General features: G+C 46.8%; 5 protein-coding genes and 1 long non-coding RNA gene across 12 annotated transcripts in view; 5 read left to right on the top strand and 1 right to left on the bottom strand.

Moving 5' to 3' along the window:
- The window catches only part of LOC119130302 (H-2 class I histocompatibility antigen, alpha chain-like), a 346,995-nt gene that overhangs the window by 3,079 nt on the left and 323,819 nt on the right, over positions 1-20,097 (bottom strand). The gene's annotated exons all lie outside the window — the stretch shown is intronic.
- LOC119130478 overlaps positions 1-20,097 on the top strand; it is a 340,541-nt gene that overhangs the window by 316 nt on the left and 320,128 nt on the right. The gene's annotated exons all lie outside the window — the stretch shown is intronic.
- tapbp.1 (TAP binding protein (tapasin), tandem duplicate 1) lies at positions 29-3,165 on the top strand. The gene is made up of 9 exons (XM_037264057.1): positions 29-221; positions 483-661; positions 1,009-1,191; positions 1,286-1,522; positions 1,600-1,956; positions 2,033-2,356; positions 2,448-2,549; positions 2,812-2,840; positions 2,907-3,165. Exons 2-9 carry the CDS (start codon positions 607-609, stop codon positions 2,916-2,918), a joined length of 1,299 nt encoding a protein of 432 aa, XP_037119952.1. The 5' UTR covers positions 29-221; positions 483-606; the 3' UTR covers positions 2,919-3,165.
- On the top strand, positions 3,409-7,888 carry daxx (death-domain associated protein). Of its 2 annotated transcripts, none has more exons than XM_037263906.1 (12): positions 3,409-3,743; positions 4,379-4,548; positions 4,703-5,116; positions 5,232-5,363; positions 5,435-5,551; positions 5,632-5,863; positions 5,929-6,080; positions 6,156-6,249; positions 6,429-6,723; positions 6,850-7,044; positions 7,198-7,315; positions 7,401-7,888. In XM_037263906.1, exons 2-12 carry the CDS (start codon positions 4,390-4,392, stop codon positions 7,458-7,460), a joined length of 1,968 nt encoding a protein of 655 aa, XP_037119801.1. In that variant the 5' UTR covers positions 3,409-3,743; positions 4,379-4,389; the 3' UTR covers positions 7,461-7,888. The 2 variants fall into 2 exon arrangements, with proteins under 2 accessions (XP_037119801.1, XP_037119802.1); XM_037263907.1 differs by having other exon boundaries at positions 3,410-3,743; positions 6,159-6,249.
- znf384a (zinc finger protein 384 a) lies at positions 8,390-15,355 on the top strand. 5 transcript variants are annotated; one of them, XM_037263930.1, is made up of 11 exons: positions 8,414-8,552; positions 9,704-9,771; positions 10,541-10,832; positions 10,981-11,103; positions 11,169-11,323; positions 11,432-11,508; positions 11,596-11,820; positions 12,218-12,385; positions 12,504-12,582; positions 12,758-12,916; positions 13,049-15,355. In XM_037263930.1, the coding sequence occupies exons 2-11, from the start codon at positions 9,709-9,711 to the stop codon at positions 13,376-13,378; spliced, it is 1,671 nt and encodes a 556-aa protein (XP_037119825.1). In that variant the 5' UTR covers positions 8,414-8,552; positions 9,704-9,708; the 3' UTR covers positions 13,379-15,355. The 5 variants fall into 5 exon arrangements, with proteins under 5 accessions (XP_037119826.1, XP_037119824.1, XP_037119827.1 ...); XM_037263931.1 differs by lacking the exon at positions 9,704-9,771 and having other exon boundaries at positions 8,390-8,552; positions 11,596-11,665; positions 12,231-12,385; XM_037263929.1 differs by lacking the exon at positions 9,704-9,771 and having other exon boundaries at positions 8,390-8,552.
- Positions 15,782-19,938, top strand: kifc1 (kinesin family member C1). The gene is made up of 16 exons (XM_037263917.1): positions 15,782-16,026; positions 16,103-16,202; positions 16,418-16,471; positions 16,541-16,624; positions 16,744-16,915; positions 17,089-17,254; positions 17,330-17,497; positions 17,570-17,683; positions 17,864-17,950; positions 18,032-18,229; positions 18,333-18,497; positions 18,652-18,790; positions 18,881-19,020; positions 19,112-19,185; positions 19,360-19,435; positions 19,515-19,938. Exons 1-16 carry the CDS (start codon positions 15,949-15,951, stop codon positions 19,557-19,559), a joined length of 1,860 nt encoding a protein of 619 aa, XP_037119812.1. The 5' UTR covers positions 15,782-15,948; the 3' UTR covers positions 19,560-19,938.

Below are 20,097 nucleotides of genomic sequence, written 5' to 3'. Positions count from 1 at the left end.
TTGTCGCACGGGTTTCTCAGCATTTTTGACCGTTGAACTTTAAATAATCACAAGATGAATCAAGTAGTGTGTTGCACCTTGAAAGATAAGTGATAAATTACCATATTAACCACTCAAAAGCTTTTCTTTTCTCCACCAGTGACATGACCCTCTAAGCGAGCCGAGGTTCCAGGAGAAAGAAAAAAATTGTATGACTACAGAAGAAGGAGCAACGAATTAAAGTATGGAAACAAATTCACCTCTACAACGTGTTAATCTTATCATGACCTTATGTTGTTGCTACCTATGTGTATAATTCTTGACTTGGTGTAATTTGAGGGAAACATGTCAAAAACGAGTTATTAACACCTGTCATCTGGTTTAAATGATATTGGCCTCATGTCATAACTTATTTTTATTTCCCTTCGGTTTTCTCTTATGTACAGTATTTTTGCAGACTTCCCTTAAACGGAAGGTGTCGCTGTTCTTCTGCGTACTTGCAGGCGAGAGTGAAAGCGAAAGTATAAACTCAGACACGTTACGGTTGCGCAGCTCCTTTTCTCTGAAAGGACAACAAAAAGAAAACGAAGAGAAGAACAAGAAGAAGCAGCAAGGAGCGCAACAACCATGACGAATTTCTGGTCAATTTGTAATATCTTTCTGCTTTGCTGCTTGGTCCAAGGTATCCGACACAAAACTCTACATACATTTAAAATGCTTAAAATATGTTTCATCTAAAAAAATGTGCCGAACGATGCTCAAGACAATGTTGCGGTTTTATTACTAACATCGTACACTCGCATGTAACGTTTTGAAGGTCATTTTCGTTTAAGTTTTTCAGGGAATTTGGTGTATACGCCCCCCCGTGGCTAAAGTGCGTTACAACAGTATTGTAGCTTGCTGTTGAGAAAAATATAAGAAATTGAAAGTAAATGTCATTTTTGCTATTGATTAAATTTGAAATGTTACTCAATGACACAGTGACGTCTATTGAGTCCGTGTGTTGCACTGTTTGTGGCCTTCTCGCAGCCTGCCACAGCCACTCCTGTCCTGGGCTGGAGTGCTGGTATATGAACGAGAAGGCAGCTGGAGGTCTAGCGGCGCCCCCAAGCCAGGTGAAGTCGCTGCTTCGCATCAAGACGAAAGGCCACCGCACAGCCAGCCTCGAAGATTTGACCGATCCCAGTATCCTGAGAGTCTACACTGTCGCCGGTCTGTTGGCGTGTGCAATTATTACCCTGATTACAAAATAACCTCATGTCAATACCTAAAAATGGATGAATGAATCGCCGCTTGTGACCTCCAGATCCGGAGGCGACTCTGTGTCACCGCTCACGCAGAAGCTCAACCCGCAAGCCTCATTGTGAGCTCAGCCGCTTCCAGCCGCAGTACTCCGCCCTCTCGTGGGCCTCCAGCCTCTCAGATGAGCTCAGCCCTATATACCTGCAAGCCGACTGGTTTTCTGCCACTGTTCAGGACCTGGACGAACGACGCGGCACGGCCAGCATCATGCGTGCCCCCACCGAAACCAACGAGCTGGACGGTAACCACTGTGGATTTGAGTAGCTCTCCTCGCTCTGAGAACTTCTAATGTTCCTTCTTTGCCGTTTCCCTCCTTAGTGGTCCTCAGCGTGACTACCACAACGGTGGTGCAGTCCAGACTCGGTGAGCCGGTGCTGCTGCAATGCCAGTTCTGGGCCAACCCCGCATCTCCCCTATCTGGATCGGGCTTTGCCGTGGAGTGGCGCTACCAGTCCCACGGCAGCGGACGACTGCTTCTGGCCTATGACGGAAAATCGGACCGGGTATTTGACTCCCCGGAGGAAGGCATGAAAATGGACTTTGAGGAGCTGCACCGAAATGGCAACGCCTCCCTGGTGCTGCAGGAAGCCCAAGTGCACCACTCCGGAATGTACATTTGCATGGTGTACCTGCCACATCTTCTCGCTCAGGTCACCATTCATCTGGAGGTTGCAGGTGGGTTGTGAAAAATGCAATCAAAGCTGGAATAGAATTTTAACATTTGACTGCAACATTTTCGCCTTGCTTCTAGAACCTCCTTCCCTATCCATCCACCCGTCCCCGTTGCCCCTCACCGCTCCGGGCCAGAGTTTGACAGTCCACTGTGAGGCCTCAGGTTTCACCCCCCATTCCCTGGAGCTGAGCTGGGACTTGAAAGACCCCGATGGCAAGACCAGGTCGTTGGGACCCGGTCACCTTACGGGCCACAAGCAGGCCTGGGACGGCACCTACAGCCAAGGCACCCGGTTGGAGCTCAACACGTCTGATCCGGAGCTGGGCCGCGGAGGGGAGCTCACCTGCGTCGCCAAACATCCCGGCGGTACACGTCGTGCCAGCGTGGCACTCAGAGTCATCGGTAATCTGAGGGGATGTTTTCTATCCTACCACATAAATGCTGATTTGTCAGCCTGTTTCAAACGCAGTACTAATGACCTTTGACCTCTCAGGCTTCAGCACACCATCCTTGGAGGACTCCATGATGATGTTGGCCGTGGCCCTTGTGCTCTACGGCCTCATCAAGTTCGTCTCTTGGCTCTTCCTCCCCTCAGGTGACCCAACATTTGTGAAGCTAATGTGCTTGTCGGCTGATGTATTGCTGTTGATGTTTCGCCACTCCACCTTTGAGTCAACTAGAAATAGCAATCAAATCAAATAGCTTTTATTAGGAGTTTAATCGCAAATATTTGAGAGAAATGGCCGGTTGGTTTGGACACTTTAGACAATTTGTAAATAGTAAAGTGTGAATACGCAATAGTTTATTGAACTGCAAGCATTTATGCCAAAGTGAATGTCTTTTATTTTTGTCTGTAGGTCCAGCTGAGGCAGTGGAAACAGAAAAGGTAAGTTTGTTTCTCAAATTTAATGTTTTATCAATATTTGAACTCTTAACTTTTCACTTTCTGCAGAAAGAGAATTGAAGAGACTTACCCACCTTGTCACCCTACACTGAAGAATCCAAATACAATAAGTCATTTTAACAAATTGGACTTTTTACTTGTTACTCATTAATTTTATTGTGACAACCTGCAAGATTTGTTTTGTAAATACAATGTTTTCTCATTTTTTTAACTCCCTCCACACAATAATTATCAATGTTTCGGTGTGTGTGTGTGTTCTTTTTAAATTACAACCATATTAAAACAAGGAATAAAGGTGTGTTTTAGTTACCAGGCTTATTTATTTGACCCATTATGTTTGTTGATGTTAATATAGGTTATTATTTATGTACTACAAAAATGAACCAAGTTACTTAGTATCAAGTTCACATCAGGCAATGCTTCATGAGATAGTGAAGATTATTTGCAATTTTAGAGCAGATTTTCCTGCAATTTAAAAAAGTAATCAATTTAGCAAGAAACATTGTAGTTTATTTACACGCACATTGCTCTCCGAACCACATGGTGGCGCTAGTGAGCCAATTTCACAATGTGCCAACAGCCCGTAGAAAACGTTACCTATAGTCTACATTTTTTGATAAAATGTTTTGATGGACACAAACAGTACGACGCTATATCATCCTGTCAGATATCGTGGACTCTTAGATGTGCTTATTTTGTACCTGGGTCCAATTATTATTAGGTTTTAAAATCCTAGCAAGTTTGTCCATATTTTATTACTCAACGTGAAGTCGCGCGCTAAATAGGGTGCTAATGCTAACGTAAGCTAACGAGGATTGGTACACTGGACAATGCCGGGTGGGAGTCGATGTTCTGTCTAGAGCGTCATCTCAGCCTAACTAACAGGTTGGTATACATCATGAGTGTTGTATATATAATTTTAGGTCATAGTGTTAAAAGGTATCATTTTGCTCGACGTGTGTCCTGTTGTGTGGCGTTAAAAAGTTCGTCCTTTCACTCCGACTTAACAGCTTTATAGTGCTCGAACTACGCCTCAGACATTTTGAAAGCAATAAAGAAATCCCAGAATGCTGAACTTCTCTGCGGGACTTTTAGAATGCACCACTTGCGAGTAAAGATTTATACTCGTTATTCAATTTTGAAGATGGTGGCGACTATGGAAGCTAGTTTGGTGTTTGGAATCTAAATCTTTATTGGCATCTTTCTGAGCCTTCCAAATTGTAGAATAGTCATTAGTAAAAAAAGGAAAGTGTCGTCTAGCCACATTCCATAACTATGGAGTGGTTAACTACAAGCAGGACAATAAAAGATCACCACATCCACTAAGATAAATATTTTTTTTACATAGCGTTAATTCACATTATATAGATACAGTAAGAAAACATAACGAAATGCACATGGGTAAGCGCTTGTCGATGGAGGCAAGAAACCTGGAATAGACCCCGAGCTCTGTGAGACAACTGTTTGCACGTATGTGTTATGTTGCACTTCCTCTCTATATTTTTTGTCTCTCAATGAAGACTCTCCCGACATGGCAGACGTCATCATCATGGATGAAGACGACGTCCCTCGGTCGTTGCCCCGACGAGTACCGCTGTCCACCAAGACCCACATCACCCAGTCGCCTTTCGTTTCGTCCATCAATAAGCAGCACGTTCTGCAGGCGGAGAATGACAAGTTGTTCTCTGAGGTGATGACACTGTCTCCCTGCAAACACTTCTTTCAGAACATTGGCGCAATCTTAATGTGTTTTGGTTTGTGACATGGCATTGTGCAAGCGTACCTAATTGAAGATGAACTCTTTATGTACGCTGATGTTTGTCTTGTTTCCTGCCTCCCTTCAGTTTGTGGAGCACGTCGTGACTGAGACGGAGGACTGTCCTCAGGTGTTGGAATACCTGAAGAGCAACTACGCCAAAGCCCGTAGTGATTATCTGTCGTCAGTGGAGTTTCGTAACAGCTTGGGCCGATGCTTGACCCGCCTGGAGGCCAACCGTTCCAGGGTTTTTGTCTACATCTATGAACTGTGCATGGTGCTCAAGCAGCACAAAGACAGAAGCAAGAAGAACACAGCAAACCCCTCTACCTCCACATCGGATTGTCTTGCGGCTACCTCATCAAAAAGTGAAAGCAAGGCGACGAGCGTGCCTGAACAAGGAGGGAAACCATCGACGGAAGACGAGAAGCCCTCCACGTCAGGCTTTCAGGGAATCCAGCAAAAAGCAGAGAAAAGGGCCAGCAGGGCCTCCAGGAAGCAGGTTAGTCTCCCAATGTGTGCCCCTATCAAAGTTTTTTTCTAGAAATTGTTTCAAGTGTTAATGACCTCCACTGTTTTCACCAATATTTTCCATTTGCGCTGTGGTTGGCTTGCAGATCGCGTATCTGGAGAAGATGCTGAAGATCTACGACAACGAGATCTGCCGCCTGCAGCGCACCGAACTCTCCCTGGACGACCTGGAGGCCGAGGACTCTATGTACATTCAGGAGCACAAACTCAAACGCAAGGTTGGCCCGGCTCTCGTCCGGGGTACTCCCGTCCCACCAGCCTGCGCCACTCACACCTCTCTCGGTTTCAGATGATGAAGATCTACAATAAGCTGTGCGAGCTGAAGGAGTGCAGCCCGCTGACGGGCCGAATCCTTGAGCGCAAAATCCTCTACAACGACCCCAAGTATCCCGAGATCAGCAAGAGGGTCCGTCGTTGATGTTGACGATGACGTCATGATCGTTCAACAGCGGCGCCGCCTTATCCGCGTTCATGTGGTCCCTTCAGATCCAGCGTTACATCAACAAACCTGATGTCTGCATGAACCCGCCTGACTACCAGGACATTCTCCAGCAAGTCCAGCTGGCCAACAAACGACACAACCTGCATCTGAGCGGAAAGGAGCTGGAGCGCATCACCCGCAAGGCCTTTACCGAAACCGGCAGCCAAATCCAGCAGAGGCGCCATCACGACCTGCTCTACGACTTTGGCTGCCAACTCACCAGCGAATACAAGCCCGGTAAGAGCCGCCTTGCCTCGGCTACGAAAATCACAGCGTTCCAAATTCGGCCTTCATCTCTAAAGACAACGACCCGGCGCTGAAAGACTCCTCGCTGCACCGGAGGCTACGGGACAACCACGAACTGGGTCTGACCCGCCTGGAGGATGTCATCAACAAATACTCGGTCCTGCAGGACAACACAGATAAGAAGGACAGAGAGCAGAATGGTGAAGAGGTTCGAGGTCGCCGTGGACATCGACTGCAACATCCCGGTCGTTTATCTCATTTATTATCTCGCTGGATGTGAGAGCAGGAGGAGGAGGAAGATGAGGATGAGGAGGACGTGTCATCAGAAGCAGACATTGAAGAAGAGATCCAAGCCAGCAGCCAGCAAGGTGGACCAGGTCTGAACCGGTGACATGTCATCTCAATAGCTAGGCCATTCCAATTGTATTTTTTTAAATTCATTAGATGATTTAAATGAATTAATTAGATAAATACACTGTATTTAAATTAAGCAAATAAGGAAAATTGGTAAAAAATAGTCTTCAAAACTAAACGCCTCTTCCTCTGCTCCTGCCAGATGATGACGAAGAAGATGACGGCAACGAGGTGGAGAAAATGAGCAACCACGCCAACGAGGATGGGCTGCCGACAGAAAATGTCACTGTAGCTTCAGTGCCGGATGACAACGAGGCCGTCACCAGTGGGCTCCACTCCGAGGGCAGCATGCCAGGCTTCTCGCCGCTGTCGGACGACGTGTCCGCTAGCAACAGCCCCAGGCAATCGGAGCCCACCCAGCCCGACGACGGTGCCCTCGCTGCCGCCTCATCAGAGGATCCCCCCCATCTTGCCAGTCAGGCCACCAGCAAGCACAGGTATGTTACACTAATTTTATTCAAATCGTTATGCTCGAAACCACGTGTAGCCTTTTAAACATTTGCTCTAAGAAGTGATCTTGGAGTGCATCATGTGTCAAGTTAAGCGACTGGTGTTCCCCCCAGCATCGGCACAGACCCCCCAGCAGCCACCAACGGGGCATCTTTACGTCCGCCGCTAGAGATGACGTGCCACTCGCCCATCACCAACGGCACCTCGCCGCCTCTTCCGTTCACGCCTGACCACAGACTGAGCAGGAGCCGCAAGAGGAAAATGCTGGACACTACGCCCAAGCGGAATCACATTGACGCCAATGACAGGTGACCAAGGGGACAAACACGGGCTACTTTTTTTTTTTTTTTAAATAATTGGAAGGGATTTTTTGGGGGGAAAATAATTCAATCACAATATCAAGGGAGAAAATAATCGCAGTTAGGTGAGTTTTTCCAAATTATTGTCATGGAACCCTCCAGAGAGGCGGAGATACCGCTGGACATGGGCGTCATCTGCGCCTCCCCGGCGCAGACTATCGAGGCCTCCGACTGCCAGATGGTCACCAGCTCGCAGTCGCCGTCCCCCAAGAAGATCAAAGTAAGACACGGACCATCCTTTCCTGCCACGTTCGGTGCCCCCCTTTGTCACACACTGACCCGTCTGTCTTGTCTTCCCCTTCCAGGTCAGCGTGGCCACCCAGTGCGACCCCTTGGAGATCATCGAACTATCTGACTCGGAGTGACCAAGGCTGTCGACTCCAAAATTCGTCTCTATCTACTGTGAGAACAACTTCCACTCAGGAACGCCAGTCTGTTTACATTTTTTATATCTTCCTAAAATTGAGTGAGGTACTTTGGTTGAACCTCATGTTGCAGCATATGTTTGACATGCCCACAGCCCATCCATCTCTGTCTACATATTACTTGAGGGCACCTTCAATGCCGTAAGCTACATTGACTTCTGCGCTGATCACGTTTAGCTTTTAGAAAGTGTCAGTGGTCCAGAGAGTGTTGGACATTTTGAGTCCTTGCCATGTTATTTTAATATTTTGGAGAAGATGAACTTTTTCAAAATTCTTTGGGGGGGGATAACTAGTCACCATATCTACTTAAATTGAATTTGTTTTTCTTTTATAATGACTATCCAAATAAAGCTTACTCAATACACAGAGAGAGAATTTATTGGCTAAAAGACAACCTGTTCACATTTGCATTATTGTAAAAAACTAGTTTTATTTTAAGTCAACGTGCTCTTCAGTCAATATATATATGTGTATATGTGTATATGTATGTGTGTGTAAGTGCCATGAACCAAATTAACAAGAGCATGGACAATGCAGACGCGCACGAACTGTCGATATATATAGAGAGAGACAAATAGTCATACACCGGAAGACACCGTATTGACGTTGGAATTATTGTCAAGTGCCTTTGGCTGCAGTAACTCGGTTTGTTTTAGCGATCGTCAAGATAAAGTCACAAACGCGCCCTTCACGCATTATTGAGATCCCCATCATACAAAATCTTACTTTTAATCAAATAGGTCTTTGTTTTGGTAAACGGAAGGGCTCACGTTTGAAATAAATACTTTTAAATGTATCCGATCGCATTTGTTTTATTTTCGAAGTGGATCGTTATGTGGCTTATTTTGAAAGAATCGAGCGGAATTACACATGTTCTCTATCGAACTTGACGCTGTCGGCCAGCTCGAGGGTGAAAAAAAGCGAAGGGAAAAAGGAATATCCGAGGGCCAAGAGAGGCGGATTTGGATAAACTTTCCCAACTGTCCCGACCCGAAGAAGCTTCGGGCGGCTGACGGATCGTCCATTTCACCGGTAATTACCCCCGGAGTCATTTATCGCTTCTTAACCGACTGTCGAAAAGCGCCGTCGTCGTCCCAGCGGCCGGAAGTCTGCATGAAGCTTCGTCTCCCTGGCGAGGCGACGACGGCGTAGACGGGTTTTTTTTTTCTCCCCCTGCCTGCCTTCGTTTTTTTTTTTTTTTTTTTTTTTTTTTTTTTTAATACGACACTTTTTTTCTCTTTTTTTACGTTCTGTCGGCGCGATGAACAGCAAGTAGCCAAGTGAGCCAGCCAGCGTGTTTACGTTTTGCCAGCAAAGCACACGAATGGCCCGGCCTCCACGTAGCTTTAGCGAACAAAAGGAGAAAATTAATGGAGGCAAGTTAGCCTCCTTAGCTTAGCATAGCCTAGCCTCACTCTCCGATACAGCCAAGTAAAGCATGCTAACCATTGTGGGTGATTTGTAAAGTTCTTTAGTTGGCAAGGACGTCGAGTCAACCGGTTTCCTCATTAAACTAAGATCATTATGTATAATATTTCACCAACTAGTGCTAATATTTGACGAGGACGTGGCTCGAGACGGTTCATTAGTTTTAAAAATTTAATAATATTGGAGATAGACTGAACTGGCTGCTTGTTTATTCTATTTGGAGCAGACAGAAACACGTTTGATTAGCTTGGTTTAGTCCCATGCATTTTGTTGTCTAGTGGTTATCAATCATACTCGTGTTCAGGTACCACCATAATGACAAACGTTATTATTATTATTTTGCATTAGAGCAATGAACCAACAGTGACAACCTAGTGATGATTATATTAATTGACAGATATTTGGATAATGTTTTTGTATATGGATTATCAACATAGTGTCAACTATTGCGAAGGAGGGCTTACTCGATACATATATTTTTTTGCCTTAAATATTGGTGGCTGTTGTCTCCAGCCTCTAAGTACCCGATACCTTCCAAAAAGGCCGTTATCGGTACTCGCCAACATTTAATCCCTTAAAATAGTACATACTCGCATGCATATTTGTATTAGTATTCTGTACAAAGCTTGTATGAAATCTAAATAATAAAATAGATAGCTGCTACTTTGTGGGTTTGCGTCTCATGCGGGGGATTCTGGAACATAAGAGGCCAAGGGCTAGAGGTGTTTTCTAAGTGTGCTGCTTTTCAATTCCAGAAATAATGGACGAATCCCATTTCAACTCGTCCTACTTTTGGTCTCCCGTCCCCACTGTACAAGGACAGGTAGAGACAACCTCATTGTTGGCCTTGTCTTGAATGCACATGGTGTCGTGGCATGTTTCTTCCGTGTCCCGGGATTCCTTGCCGTTTTATATCCATGCCGATGCTTCCGCTCCGCCACGCACGCCACCCTCGCGTCAGTCATGTGACTTCTTTTGACGGTTCCGCCAGTCACATGATCACTCCTGTCTAGGGTTGCAAAGAAGGGGGGGATTTTCATGGGAAGTTGAGGGGTGGGTTGGAAATATTCTAAGTTGGAAACTTTTCTTGGGAATTATAGAAGGGTGATATAAACAACTGCCACATTCAAGCATGAATGTGAACATTCTGATATGCGCTAAACAGGCATCATCTGTGCAAGTTTGAATGCATTCCCAGCCCACGTGCGAGGGCAGTACATAATGGCTCCTTCATTCAATTAGGATTATGCCTATACATGTTTTGCTCAATTATAGTTAACATTTCTATTTCCAGCCTGATGTTAGTTCAGTAAATTCCCATGGGAAGTTTCCAACTTTGAAAATTCATGGGATTTTGCAACCCTACTTGTGTCCCTCTGCTCTCATTTCTCAAAGCTGTCCTCACATTTTTTTGCTTCTTCTTTGCATCTCACCTTTTTTTTTATTGTTCTCTTTTCCATCTCCTTGCTTTTCCCAAACATCATCCTCATGTTTTGCCTCGCCCGCTTCCTCCAATTGCACCCTCAATGCCCCATCCCTCAATTTTCCTCCCGTCACCCCACCCCACCCCTCCTCTTTGTCGCAACCGCTAGATCGAGAGCGCCATGTTCCTGAACAAAACCAAGGAGCAGCTCGGCGCCGAGAAGTCCGCCGCGCTGGCTTTCCCGCACTCGTCCGCGTCCTCCGCACCGCACTACCCCACGGCGGTGCTCGCCATCCCTGGCTCGGGGGAGGCGGGGGCCGGGCTGCGAGTGGTCACCAAACAGGAGGGAGGAAGCTCGGCGGGGGGACCTGGAGCAAGCGCGTCCATGCACGTGCACCAGTCGCACACTTCGCAGAACGTCACTGTCGTGCCTGTTCCCTCCACGGGAATCATGACCGCAGGTGAGGGGCTGTATCAACAGGTACACGCAGAGGCGGTGCGCAACACCGAGCAGTTTCGAGCATGGTGCCCTGTCGACATTCAAAGAACATCAAAATGTAGTTAACCTAATGTGTTAATATTAAATGCAGTCTGTTTTTGTTTTCTCAGCGGGTCTGGTCATCACCACCCCCCAAGGCACGCTGGTGCCCACCGCCTCCACGCAGTCTTTCGTAGCTGGGCCTCACTCGGCCACCACCATGATCGTGTCCGCAATGCACCCCTCAAACGCAGGTGAGGTTGCGCGAGAGCGTCAAATATTGCTCGGATAGACGGCGAGCTGACGTTTGTGTCTGCAGATAAGAAGAACGATATGGCCGGCCCCCCCGCCGTCGTCATGTCCATGCCGGGCAAGCGAGGCAGGAAGAGCAAGCAGGCGATGGGCAGAACCAGCAACATCCTTCCGCCAGGAAGCGACGCACTGATATTGGCGCACCTGGCCGCCACAGGGCAGGTGCGTTTCTTTAGTTGGGCCCTTCTGTTGACTCATATCGTCCCAGGGCGCTCTGAGTGGTCGCTCCCAAGCAGCTGATATTGCTGAAGTTCTTTGTTTCCTCTCCAGCATCATTCTGCCGATCCTTACGACCTCTCCAACGATGAGGACGACCACTCCAGTAAAGAGGGTCCCAAATCCTACAGGTAAGGGGGGGGGGGGGTTGGACAGTTTGAGCAAATAGAACGTGAGGCCTGTGAAAGTTGTCTCACTCCTCCTCTTGGCCCTTCAAGGTGTCGCATGTGCGCGGTGACATTCTTCAGCAAGTCGGACATGCAGATACACGCCAAGTCGCACACGGAGGCCAAGCCCCACAAGTGCCCCCACTGTTCCAAGTCGTTTGCCAACTCCAGCTACCTGTCGCAGCACATCCGCATCCACAGCGGGGCCAAGCCCTACAGCTGCACCTACTGCCAGAAAGCCTTCCGGCAGCTCAGCCACCTGCAGCAGCACACACGGTACTGGTTGCCCTCAACTTATTTGCAAGTTTTCATTTTTATCCGATCTCCTACATTGCGGCTGTGTCTGGGTGGTATCCCTCACGCTAGTGGATAGGGAGTGATTCCAAACAGAGACTGAGAGACAGAGAGAGAGCGAGAGAAGCCTGAAGTGCTTGCTTCTGTTGCACTTTGGTGTTTTCCTCAGTCGGACACAGCGCAAACGAGCACAAACCATCACTTGAACGCATGATTTGCTCTTGAGTTCACTGTGAAGTTGGGTCATGCTCCAGCCTAAAGATCTCTCGCTCTCTTTCCCTCTCTCTTTTCTCTCTCTCTCTGTTTGTGTTTCTCCGGGTCCATCCCCCGCCTCCCTCCCACCTGCCCCACCCACCCCGACCCCTTCCCGCCGCCTCAGCAACCACACTGAGGCCAAGCCCCACAAGTGCCCTCACTGCTCCAAGTCGTTTGCCAACTCCAGCTACCTGTCGCAGCACATCCGCATCCACAGCGGGGCCAAGCCCTACAGCTGCACCTACTGCCAGAAAACCTTCAGGCAGCTCAGCCACCTGCAGCAGCACACACGGTACTGGACTGGACCGGGCTGGGGCGTGTCGGCGGTGGAAGCAAACGCAGGAGAAGGACGCAGGATGGTGTTCTTTGTGAAGTGTGATTCCACTCAGGATTTGTACTGTGTCTTTCAGGATTCACACGGGTGACCGGCCGTACAAGTGTAACCATCCGGGCTGCGAGAAAGCTTTCACTCAGCTCTCCAACCTCCAGGTACTCACCAACGTAGTCGCTTAGACCAACATTTTCAACAAGCACTTTAAAGGTAAAGCTTCTAAGAGCATCTCCAAACGGCATGATGTTCCGTTGACTCCAGCTGCTCAGAACTAATGACAAATTTGAGTTTGGGTTCCCTTTTTGAATGTGACACCGCACTCTCTCTTCGCAGTCTCACCGTCGGCAGCACAACAAGGACAAGCCGTTCAAGTGCCACAACTGCAACCGCGGTTACACGGATGCCGCCAGCCTGGAGGTGCACTTGTCCACGCACACGGTCAAACACGCCAAGCTCTTCTCCTGCGGCCTGTGCAACCGCTCCTACACATCGGTACGGCTCACCAGAACAAAACACATCGACTTAGACGTGCCCACCGTTGTGCGAGCGCTCGGCTTTTGCGTTGTGTCGGAAGCGCAAAATTTAAGGTGAAAAATGTGCTGTCCTCACGTTCTTTTCCTGTAGGAGACGTACCTGATGAAACACATGAGGAAGCACAACCCCGACACGCTAACGGCGGGAGAGCAGGCGCGAGGCTCCGGCGGCCGGGGGCGCGGACGCGGCCGGGGGCGAGGTCGAGGAGGTTCGCTCCAAGGCCAGGCCGGCCAGAACCCCAACGCCGGCAGCTACCAACAGCCCGGTGAGGGGGTCATCCCGTGCCCCTTTGATCTCCACCAGTACAAGACGGTGGCAGCCGGTGAGATCCAGTACAAACCAGGCACGGTGGCGGACCACAAAGACCTCTGCCTCACTGTGTCCACGTCCGCCATCCAGGTGGAGCACATCAACTCGTAGGAAACAAGATTTGACATCCCTGTATAAAGCCTTGGAAATGTAGTCTGGAAAATTCTCCAAGAGGACTTGCTTTTCTACCTGTGTGGCTCTCAAAGGGATTGATCAGGTTAAAAGGCGCGCAGTGTTTCCACAACGAGGACGAAGCAGCTTTAATGCAGAGCCCGGCCCCGAGGTGTCCGATTTGTTTGCGGGGTGCCTCGCTCTTACCCGGATTTGAAGTGGCTTCTCAATCTCAGATGAGGTGAGAGGCTTTTCCTGAAATGCCGTCTCGATGCGCCGAGTCGCGGCTGAGCCTCGTTTGTCTGGAGGAGCAGCTCGCTCGCCTATACAGACGCTACCTTATTTACAGCGACTCCCCAACCTGTTTTTGTGCTAGGGCACACCACCAAGCAAATGTCACAAACGTAAATAACGATTTCATTTCAATTCGCGTGTTTAATTGATATATTGATATACTCGCAGGAAGACCTATTTTTTTAAAATAGCAACAAGCCATGTAATGGAAGCACATTTAATTGTTGTGCCGGTCACTGTATATGATTGGCATAAATATATATTAGATATTTGTAATTGATCAATTTTCAGGCGAATGGATTGAATCGCCTTTGATACCAATAAAGACCCTATAAATGCATTAACAAAAACAAAAAGGGAACACGAGACCAGAAATTATGAGTCAATCACAATTTCATCTAATAGCCTGCTCGACCCATCTCGGGTAGCCGACATGTTTCTCACAGGGCCTGTTCTAGGAATTATTCACTAGTGAAATATCTTTTTTTCTTCACAATGCCACCCAAAAACAGAAAGCACCATTTGACACTGATTTGTGTCTCAGGTTTTTGTTCTAAATGAACAATTTTAATATATTTATGTCAATCAAGTATAGTTCAAGAGTCATTATTATATTGCATGACCCAAACCATATTGTTCGTAGAGACATCCTAACGGCTGTCCAGGGATGGTGCCCGGACTGCACTCCTATGCACAAGCCCAAAATATTTTACAATATTTTATTACAATGTATTGCATACACATGGTGCAGCAACACATGTAAACAGAGCATCCAGCGATACTTTTCCCGGGGAGTAGGTGCTCATACTTCTTGTGTTGGTATATTCGAATGTTGGGAACGGAACCGTTGCTATGTAGGGTAGCGTCTGTACTCGAGAGGCATTACCGTGTGCGAATCATGTCGTGGGACATTAGCCGAAATGCACTAAACCACACGGGGCTCACGAACTAAGCACTTGATGAAGCTTGTACTTCACCTTCTACGTTTGTCAGCTGTACTTTTTTTTAATATGTTCATATTTTTCTACCAGCAGAGAAAATTGAGAAAGTGTGAATGTGGAGACAGTTTTTTTTTTCCCCCTAATAGAAGCATTAGTGACCCTCCATCGCAACATTTCGGCAGCAGGTTGTTGGGAATAATGATTGTATGACAAAATGGCTGACAGGTACTGTTATTATTCATTGTTTATTTAGATTTTTTTTGTGTGCATATGAATTTCATTACAACTGTATTGCAAATCTTATCTACACTATCAACCTAAAGGCATTATTATTATATGGCAGTATGCTGTACATAAGAGTTTTCTGTAAAAGGGAAGCATGTCCTGTGAAGTTTTTTTTAAAAAAGAAACAATTATAACAAACCACGTGAGCTTTGGAGCTTAACCCAAAAAAAGAAGTTGTATTAGTGATATTCACTCAAATGATGTTTGGACTGGAATTATCAACAAACATTGAGAACATTGGGCAATATGAAATGACGGTAAATACAATTTGTGATATATTTGTGTTTGTCTCGACTTAACGCCACACATTAAGTGTATACGTTGTCATTTTCATAGGAAAAAATAATGACTTACAGTACTATTCAAGTCATGCTAACACATTATTGAGCTGTGCTACTCTTTAGCATAGTATGCTCATCTTATCAGACTGTTTATGAGAATAAAGTTGGCAAACTGATTTCATTTAAAATATTTGTTCTTCATGCATTGCAGTTTGTCCGATGAAACGAGCATGATTTTCAATTTTGTGACAAGTAGAGGGGAAAGTAGTGTACTTAGTGTTTGTTTTCAAACTGCGTTTGAAACTGATCACATGGGCGGGGCCTGATTGTTTGACATCGACTGTGTCGTCATCGACATTTTTTAGTTCTAGGAAACGAAACTCAACATAATGACATGCTAATTAGGTGGGGCACGCAGAGTAAATCCGTATAATAAATAATAATATCAAAAACAGGGTTCGTTTGATTTTGACTACAATCTCGTTTCCGCCCGCGCGGTGGATTCTGGACATTAAAACAAGCCTCAAAAAGAAAACTTGGAGGCGTGTTCTTGCGCGGACTCAGCCAATCACGACAGTCCGTCTGCGGCGCCGCCAAACAATTACAGTTCAAATTTTAAACCGTCGAAGACTTTGAACGCGAAAGCTCTCACCGCTCCGAGCATCTTCGATAAACTCATATTTCTTGTTCTTTTAGTTGCCTAACAGCAGCTAGCAATCATAAAACGGCATTTTGCTATAATTTGTGTTATTTCGAACGACGGTGATTCATGTCTAGACTGCCAGTCATGGCGAGCAAACGGGTGCTCGCCAGCTCTGAAAAAGTCGAGGATACGGAGCCTGTTCAGGTAAGACATGAGGAAAAGATTGCACAAAATAATTTTTGGTGGCTTAAATTTAGGTTTATTTTGAAATGCCCCGTAGAAGAAGTTCCGCAAGGAGCCGCAGACCATCAGACCCCAAGCTGCTTCTACCGTCCTAGGCACCAGGCGGCCACCCGTCACGGCCACCAGGGCGCCTGTTTGTAAGTTCACTCACGGCATTCTCACCAGCGACCTTTTTAGAATTAAAATCAACATAACAATCTAGGAGAATGCAAATCTCAAAGACTGCAATTTGCCTCCTTGCAATGAAATCAAAGAGCTAAGAACTTTTAACTGAAGTAGTAGTAGGAGTAACTTGTAAGACCAAAACTTTTGTGAATAATAAATCAAAAGTGGTGTTCTTATATCTGTGCAGCCAGGCCGACGCGAGGTGTCGGAGCTGCGACGGTGGCCGGCGCCCCCTCCAGAGGTAAGAAGAAGTGAATTAAACATTAATTTGGTGCGGTGGCTGACTTTAAAGATTGATCATCTCCGTCAGGAGTCTTCAAAGCGCCCGTGGCGTCGACCGCAGCAAAGGGAGGCAAAATGACGGGAGGCGTGGCCCCTGCCGACCCCAAAGCAGGTCAATGGAACATCTTATATTGACTCACAAAACGGGTCATTGTCACATTGTCAATACTTTCTGGGCTCTAGCTCAATATAGATATTGTTGGCCTCTGTCTGACAATTGTGTCCCTGTAGGTGGGCCCCCCCGCAGGCTCCCGTGGGACATGAAGGGCAAGGTCACTGACATGAAAGGGAAACTCCAGGACTACCAGAGTAAGATGAAATCTGCCAACCTGGAGAAAGAGAACCTGAAGGGCTCCCTTGGGGAGTTGCAACTGAAGGCCGCTGACATGGAGAGGGACCTCAGGTACAGGACAGTATAAAGAGCTGGCATCTCATTCTAGGGCAGTTCTTCTTCGACAGTTCTTTGTCCAATGAAGCAATACCCCAATTTCTGTATTGAAAAATTCAAGAAATTAGACACAAATTGTCATCCTGTATGTTCCTCGTACTTTACTGCATGGTTGCCTTCATTTTCAGTGAGACCCAGGAAAGGCTTCGGGGGCTCCTTGGCGTCCAGGATGACTTAGAAAGGGTCACCAGCGAAAAGAAGACTCTGCTGACTGAGCTCAGCAACCTGCAAGACAAACACCGAGTGATGGAGACGTTGCGGGACAGTCAAGAGACGGAGATCCAAACCCTCAAGGTGTAGTTTTTGTTTTGTTTTTTGTGGATGACAAATTTTTTTTAAGTTAAATTTAGGCCTTGCGTTCTGCTGCAGATGAAGCTGTCGGTGCAGGATTCCACCCTGGCCCGTGTGCAGGCCAGCCTCCTGGCAGTCGAGGAGGAGGCGCGCTTGCTCAGAGAAACCACGGCCCGCCTGGAGGATGAGCTCCACGCGGGGGAGATGGAACGGCGGCGCCTTCATAACACGGTTCAGGAGCTCAAGGCAAGTCACTAAACTGCTCAGAGATTTTCATAGCATGAGTCCCTTCGCTCAATGTTCCCAAATTGCTCGCAGGGCAACATTCGAGTGTTTTGCAGAGTGCGCCCCCTAGTGGAGGGTGGCCTCAGCAATCACATCCAGCTGCCAGCCAAGGACAACAAGGCAATAACATTGGCAAAAACTGAAGAGGTAAGAGGGGCAGGCTCTAACGAGCTTTTTTAGGACACATTTTCTGTAATTAGCTTTAGTTTTATAAAAGTGAGATGTAGTAGTTTTTATTTTTTTTATTTTATTTTTTTTCCATTTGATGAAAATGGTTTTAATTACTGAAAAAAAAGTATGAAAAACAAAATGCATATGTCTTCTCAGTCTCACACAGGCAAAAGCAACGACACGCATAAGAACTACAACTTCAGTTTTGACCGCGTCTTTGGCCCCGAAGCGACCCAGCAAGAGGTAACGTACGCGAGAAGGACCACGAGCGCCAAAACTTATAGCGGGCGTTCCTGAAGTCGTTTGCATCCCGGTGGCCGGCAGGTATTTGAAGAGATATCCCTGCTGGTGCAGTCGGCGTTGGACGGCTACAACGTGTGCTGCTTCGCCTACGGCCAGACAGGAAGCGGCAAGACGTATACCATGGAGGGGGCTGAGGACCACAGTGCCCGTGGCATGATTCCCAGAGCTGTGCAGCAAATCTTTGCATCCACCCACAAGCTTGCCGCCCAAGGCTGGGAGGTTGGTTCTTTGCCATGACTGTGTCTTTGAGTCTATGCTTAGTTTAGATACCTTGTGCTCCTCTCCAGCCAGTTGGATTTTTGGTATTTTCTCCTCCCGGTAGTTCTCCTTTACGGCCAGCTTTGTGGAGATCTACAACGAGTGCCTGCGTGATCTGCTGTACACGGGCAAGGCCAGCAAGAGGCCAGAACACGAAATACGCAAGGACAACAGCAATAAAATGACCATCACCAACCTGACCTACCAGAAGGTTTCCAATGAGGACCAGGTACTGCACGCTTACCTGTCCAGTGGTTCTCAAAACTTGAGTCCTTGGTGGCGTCCTCTAGTTTGAGGAGCCCCGCGATAGTCTGTTAACAGTCTCTGCATACATAGCAAGATGCGAGCTTGCCTGAAGTGTGTCTGATCTCTAACCACCTCAGATCCTGTGCTTGATCGCCTTGGCCAACCAGAACCGCTCCACGGCCCAGACCAACCAAAACGACCGCTCGTCCCGCTCGCATTCTGTCTTCCAGCTGGACATCGAGGGCACCAACGCGGGCAGGGACGTCAAATGCAACTGTGAGTGCTTGGTTGCTGGTAGTCATGTCTGCATTGGTGTGATAAGCTCAAATCCTTTTTAAATTTGAATATTTTTGCTTGTGTACGCAGCCACTTTGTGTCTGGTGGACCTAGCAGGGAGCGAGCGGATGCTGAAGAGCCAGTCTCAGGGAGAGCGTTTCAAAGAGATGACGGCCATCAACGGCTCGTTGTCCAACCTGGGCATTGTCATCACCGCGCTGGCCAACAAGGTGAGGTAGCCTTCTGTGTTTGTTGTCGTCGTGACCATCTGTGCACTTGTCGTTGTGTTTGTGTTGACGTTTAACAAGTGTTGTCTTGCAGGAGACCTTCATTCCTTACAGGAACTCCAAGCTGACTTACCTGCTGCAGGGCTGCCTGGGTGGAAACAGCAAAGCGTGGGTCCAATTTTTTTTTTTTTTAAACTTCCAACTGCACTCAAATCCACAGAAATACAAGATTGCAAGAAAATGAAAAAACAAAACACGCATCACACCTTTTTCCCCCTTTTTTTATTTTATTTTCCAAATTTGAACCGTTGTCAACTACTGAGTCGCTTGTTTTCTCTTCAGTCTGATGTTCGTCAACATTGCACCCGAGCCGGACAGTTTTGGGGAAACGCTCAACTCTTTGAGGTTTGCCAGCAAGGTAAGCCTCGCCCATGCCTCATTTGCCACGTTTCATGACTTATTTCTGATGACGTGAGGTCTTTTGCTTCTGTTGCCAGGTCAACGACTGCATGATTGGCACAGCCAGTGCGAACCGGAAGTAAATCGGTGGTCGCTTTCGCCACTCGTGTACATGGACATACATCTTTTAATTTCATTTAGATCAAGGTGCATGGCCCTTTTCATCATTTCACCCTTTTGTAACTGACTGATCACCATTGTACTATTTACAACATGATTTATGACTTTTTTGTTTGTTTTGTTTGAAGTTTCAACATTGCATTATTCCTTTTTGAAATTAAATTGTGGGCGTCATACAAAATGTCCAGAATATTTGGCTCTATTAAAATACTGCACAGGTTAAGGTACATGTTAAATCCAGCTAATATGAAAGAACTGGACTCTGCTGTGATTAGATTGTGCCTGCATATATTCATGTTCATCTTGAGTGAAATTTAAGTATCAAGAAATAAAAATGAAAACAAAGTTATTTTTGAATGGATTTGATGCTTAAACCACAAGCGTAAAAGACTCGTTGACAAACTAATCAATTCAGCCTTTGTCAAAGTTTGCCACATCCAATATGGCGGTAGTGTCCGCTTAATATTCTAAGCTAACGGTTAGTATTTATGTAAACAATGG

This window comes from Syngnathus acus, chromosome 11, assembly GCF_901709675.1.
Source record: "Syngnathus acus chromosome 11, fSynAcu1.2, whole genome shotgun sequence".
NCBI classification, from domain to species: Eukaryota; Metazoa; Chordata; class Actinopteri; order Syngnathiformes; family Syngnathidae; genus Syngnathus; species Syngnathus acus.
This window is presented reverse-complemented; position numbering and strand designations above follow the sequence as displayed.

What these genes read in the sequence shown, in the direction of transcription:
- tapbp.1 (XM_037264057.1), top strand. Translation starts at nt 607, where the DNA reads ATGACGAATTTCTGGTCAATTTGTAATATCTTTCTGCTTTGCTGCTTG. An exon ending in GAGAGTCTACACTGTCGCCG is followed by an intron (nt 1,192 to 1,285) that starts GTCTGTTGGCGT and finishes TGTGACCTCCAG; the next exon opens with ATCCGGAGGCGACTCTGTGT. An exon ending in CGAAACCAACGAGCTGGACG is followed by an intron (nt 1,523 to 1,599) that starts GTAACCACTGTG and finishes TTCCCTCCTTAG; the next exon opens with TGGTCCTCAGCGTGACTACC.
- daxx (XM_037263906.1), top strand. Translation starts at nt 4,390, where the DNA reads ATGGCAGACGTCATCATCATGGATGAAGACGACGTCCCTCGGTCGTTG. An exon ending in CACCAGCGAATACAAGCCCG is followed by an intron (nt 5,864 to 5,928) that starts GTAAGAGCCGCC and finishes TCATCTCTAAAG; the next exon opens with ACAACGACCCGGCGCTGAAA. An exon ending in GAGAGCAGAATGGTGAAGAG is followed by an intron (nt 6,081 to 6,155) that starts GTTCGAGGTCGC and finishes TGGATGTGAGAG; the next exon opens with CAGGAGGAGGAGGAAGATGA.
- kifc1 (XM_037263917.1), top strand. Translation starts at nt 15,949, where the DNA reads ATGTCTAGACTGCCAGTCATGGCGAGCAAACGGGTGCTCGCCAGCTCT. An exon ending in GGCCGGCGCCCCCTCCAGAG is followed by an intron (nt 16,472 to 16,540) that starts GTAAGAAGAAGT and finishes CATCTCCGTCAG; the next exon opens with GAGTCTTCAAAGCGCCCGTG. An exon ending in CCCTGCCGACCCCAAAGCAG is followed by an intron (nt 16,625 to 16,743) that starts GTCAATGGAACA and finishes GTGTCCCTGTAG; the next exon opens with GTGGGCCCCCCCGCAGGCTC.
- znf384a (XM_037263929.1), top strand. Translation starts at nt 8,391, where the DNA reads ATGTTCTCTATCGAACTTGACGCTGTCGGCCAGCTCGAGGGTGAAAAA. An exon ending in AATGCACCCCTCAAACGCAG is followed by an intron (nt 11,104 to 11,168) that starts GTGAGGTTGCGC and finishes TTGTGTCTGCAG; the next exon opens with ATAAGAAGAACGATATGGCC. An exon ending in GCAACCGCTCCTACACATCG is followed by an intron (nt 12,917 to 13,048) that starts GTACGGCTCACC and finishes CTTTTCCTGTAG; the next exon opens with GAGACGTACCTGATGAAACA.